Genomic DNA, 3,156 nt, shown 5'->3' with positions numbered 1-3,156 from the left:
GCCTCCTGAGTAGCTGGGACTACAGGCGTGCACCGCTATGCCCAGCTAAGTTTTTGTATTTTAGTAGAGATGGGGTTTTGCCTTCTTAGCCAGGCTGGTCTCGATCTCCTGACCTCGTGATCCACCCACCTCAGCCTCCCAAAGTGCTGGGATTACAGGCGTGAGTCACCGCGCCCAGCCTAAGATAGGGATTTTCACAGTGCATTTCTATACAATGTCTGTAATCTATAGATAACAGAACCAATTAGGTCAGGGGTCCATCTTTAACTACCAGGCTCAGGGTGCGGCGGCGCCGGGCTGGCTGCCTGTGGATTTCATTTCTGCCTTTTAGTTTTTACTTCTTCTTTCTTTGGAAGCAGAAATTGGGCATAAGACAATGTGAGGGGTGGTCTCCTCCCTTAGGTGCACCAGCCCAGTCAGATCAACATCCAAAAAGACTGAGCCCCGGACAAAGAGTCCGGTTACCTTTTAAGCATTTCATGGGGCCAGAGGAGATCTGTGCACGGGGAAGCATATTACAGAAGCGAGAAACAAAGACAGTTATTCCACTGAGACATGCATTACATTCTTTCGTACTTTTCAAGGAAAAACACGTTTTGCGACTTGAGTTTATCTGCCTAGTGACTTTGCGGCTGCACAGCTGGAGAAATAGGGTCTTCACAATGCCTTCGAAGGGAGAGATAAGGCTCACTAGCCACAGACAGAAACACAGACAGCTAATTTTTAAAGGATTCCACCTCTTTCTCTTCCTCAGGGGGAACTGGGTTTTCTTACATACAACTGAGCTTTTGCTGTTAAGGAAGGAGACCACTACTCCTCCTGCTGCTCTCCTCCCCCAACCCTGCCTAGTTCACAAGACAGGAGGAGACAGAAAGCAAAAAGTTAGAAAGAAGCAAAAGTAAGATCAATAGCCAGACAACCTTGGCACCACCACCCGGCCCTAGGAGTTAAAAAAAGGAGTAATAATAACATCAACCCCGACCTAAACTACTTGTGTTATCTGTAAACTCCAGACACTGTATGAAAAAAGCATGTATGTAAAATTTTTGTTCTGTTACCTGATGCACGTAGCCCCCAGTCACGTTTCCCATGCTTGCTCGATTTATCACGACCCTTTCACGTGGACCCCTTAGAGTTGTAAGCCTTTAAAAAGGCCAAGAATCTCTTTTTTTGAGGGGCTCGGCTCTTAAGACGTGAGTCTGCCGAGGCTCCCGGCCGAATAAAAAAACCTCTTCCTTCTTTAATCCAGTGTCTGAGGAGTTCTGTCTGCGGCTCATCCTGCGACACTTCTTTAATTTCTTTTCATTCCTGTTCCAGTATCTCACTGTGAAATTCCCTGTGTTTTTATACGATTCTCAGGGGGTTTCCTCTGAGCATCATTAGGCCTGACTTCTCACGGTCAGCTGTGGGTACCACCTTCACATTGCAGAATTGAGAAGTTGACCCAGAAATGCATTTCGGGCTGAGCAGACAAGTGTCAGAGGAGCTGGCTAGACCGCAGACGTTGTCAGAGGGACCATGGCCTTTCCGTAGGCTCATAGGTGGAGGTGGAGGTGGAGGGGGAGTTGTGAACGTTCTAATGAAAAAAGTCAACATGAAAGCTTCCTGGCGATGGGCGCTGGGGCTCACTCACCACTTCCTGTGCATCTCCCTGGCCCACTGGGCTCAGTCCCCACCCCTCAGTACTGCTCAGCACTCAGCCGGCGGAATCTGAGCGATGCCTTCCACGCTCCGTGCCCTGCTCTGCCTCGGTGAGTTCTTGCATGGAAGGGGAATGGGATCAGGGTGTGCCTGGGAGGCAACGGATCTCATTACTCCCGTCTTCCAGGGCTGTGTCTGAGCCAGAGGATCAGCGCCCCGAAGCGTGAGTCCTTCCTTCAAAGCCCAGGGTCACTCTTTCGGGTTCAGGCCAAGCACCCTCCACCCAAGCACGGCTGGGGAGAGGGGGTGGGGTGCTGGCTTCCCAGGAGGGCCTGGGGCCAGCAGCAGGGTGGAGCCTACGGTTGGGGGGACAGGGCTCAGCTGGAACTCCAGCCTCTGATTCCCTTCCAGAGACTCTCCCAAAACCGATCATCAGGGCCAAATCCACTTACATGGTTCCAAAGGAAAAGCAAGCGACCCTCTGTTGCCAGGGAAATTATGGAGCTGTTGAATACCAGCTGCATTTTGAAGGAAGCCTTTTTGCCGTGGAGAGACCAAAACCCCCTGAACGGATTAACGAAGTCAAATTCCACATCCCGGACATGAACTCCCGCAAGGCAGGGCGATACAGCTGCGTCTATCGGGTTGGGGAGCTCTGGTCAGAGCCCAGCGACTTGCTGGAACTGGTGGTAACAGGTAAACTGTCCGGTTCTCTAACTGGAGAGTGAGCTCAGTCTGCATCCAGGAAGGAGCATCATCTACGAACTCTTCCAAGCCCCACTCAGACACTGCTTGTCTCCGTAGGAGGTTGGAGGAGGGGTGATCCCCGTCACAATCTCGGCCTACAAGGCGTTGTCTGCAGACAGTGTCTCTATGTCCTGCGAGCAGGTGTGTCCTCGGTCAAGTTCTCCAAGACACAGATTCTGAGATAGATATTTGTGTGCAGGGGTATGACTGAGGAATGTCCTCAAAAACAACGCCTGTGGGCCAGGCGCAGTGGCTTACACTTTGCTTCCCTCACCCGTCACAGGTGGTGGGGGTTTTTTTGCTTGTTTTCAGACGGAGTTTCACTCTTGTCACCCAGGCTGGAGTGCAAAGGTGCAGTGTCCCATCACTGCAATTTCCACCTCCTGGGTTCAAGTGATTCTCCAGCCTCAGCTTCCCAAGTAGCTGGGATTACAGGCGCCCACCACCACGCCAATTTTTGTATTTTTGGTAGAGACAGGGTTTCACTATGTTGACCAGGGTGGTCTCAAACTCCTGACCTCAGGTGATCCGCCCCCCTCAGCCTCCCAAAGTTCTGGGATTACAGGTGTGAGCCATTGCGCCCAGCCAGGTGGTGTTTTTCTAAAAAACAAAATTTAGCGCTTTTTTTTGAGATAGTCTCGCTGCAGTACAGTGGTGCAATCTCAGCTCACTGCAACCTCTGCCTCCCGGATTCAAGCAATTCTCCTGCCTCAGCCTCCCAAGTAGTTGGGATTACAGGCATGGGCCACCACACCCCGCTAATTTTTG

General features: G+C 51.4%; 1 protein-coding gene across 1 annotated transcript; it reads left to right on the top strand.

Annotated features, from left to right (window-relative positions):
* The first annotated feature begins 1,684 nt into the window (after window positions 1–1,684).
* On the top strand, window positions 1,685–2,369 carry NCR1 (natural cytotoxicity triggering receptor 1). The gene is made up of 3 exons (XM_011932592.1): window positions 1,685–1,751; window positions 1,829–1,864; window positions 2,053–2,369. Exons 1-3 carry the CDS (start codon window positions 1,718–1,720, stop codon window positions 2,367–2,369), a joined length of 387 nt encoding a protein of 128 aa, XP_011787982.1. The 5' UTR covers window positions 1,685–1,717.
* Window positions 2,370–3,156: the final 787 nt, after the last annotated feature.

This window comes from Colobus angolensis, unplaced genomic scaffold (genome assembly GCF_000951035.1).
Source record: "Colobus angolensis palliatus isolate OR3802 unplaced genomic scaffold, Cang.pa_1.0 Scaffold96, whole genome shotgun sequence".
NCBI classification, from domain to species: Eukaryota; Metazoa; Chordata; class Mammalia; order Primates; family Cercopithecidae; genus Colobus; species Colobus angolensis.
The sequence above is the reverse complement of the archived record's forward strand: the minus strand, read 5'-3'. Positions and strand labels throughout refer to the sequence as shown.

Bases quoted from the DNA above. Each gene is read 5' to 3' on its own strand.
- NCR1 (XM_011932592.1), top strand. From the start codon at position 1,718: ATGCCTTCCACGCTCCGTGCCCTGCTCTGCCTCG. The intron at 1,752-1,828 runs GTGAGTTCTTGC...CCCGTCTTCCAG, and splicing joins CCGTGCCCTGCTCTGCCTCG to GGCTGTGTCTGAGCCAGAGG. The intron at 1,865-2,052 runs GTGAGTCCTTCC...ATTCCCTTCCAG, and splicing joins GAGGATCAGCGCCCCGAAGC to AGACTCTCCCAAAACCGATC.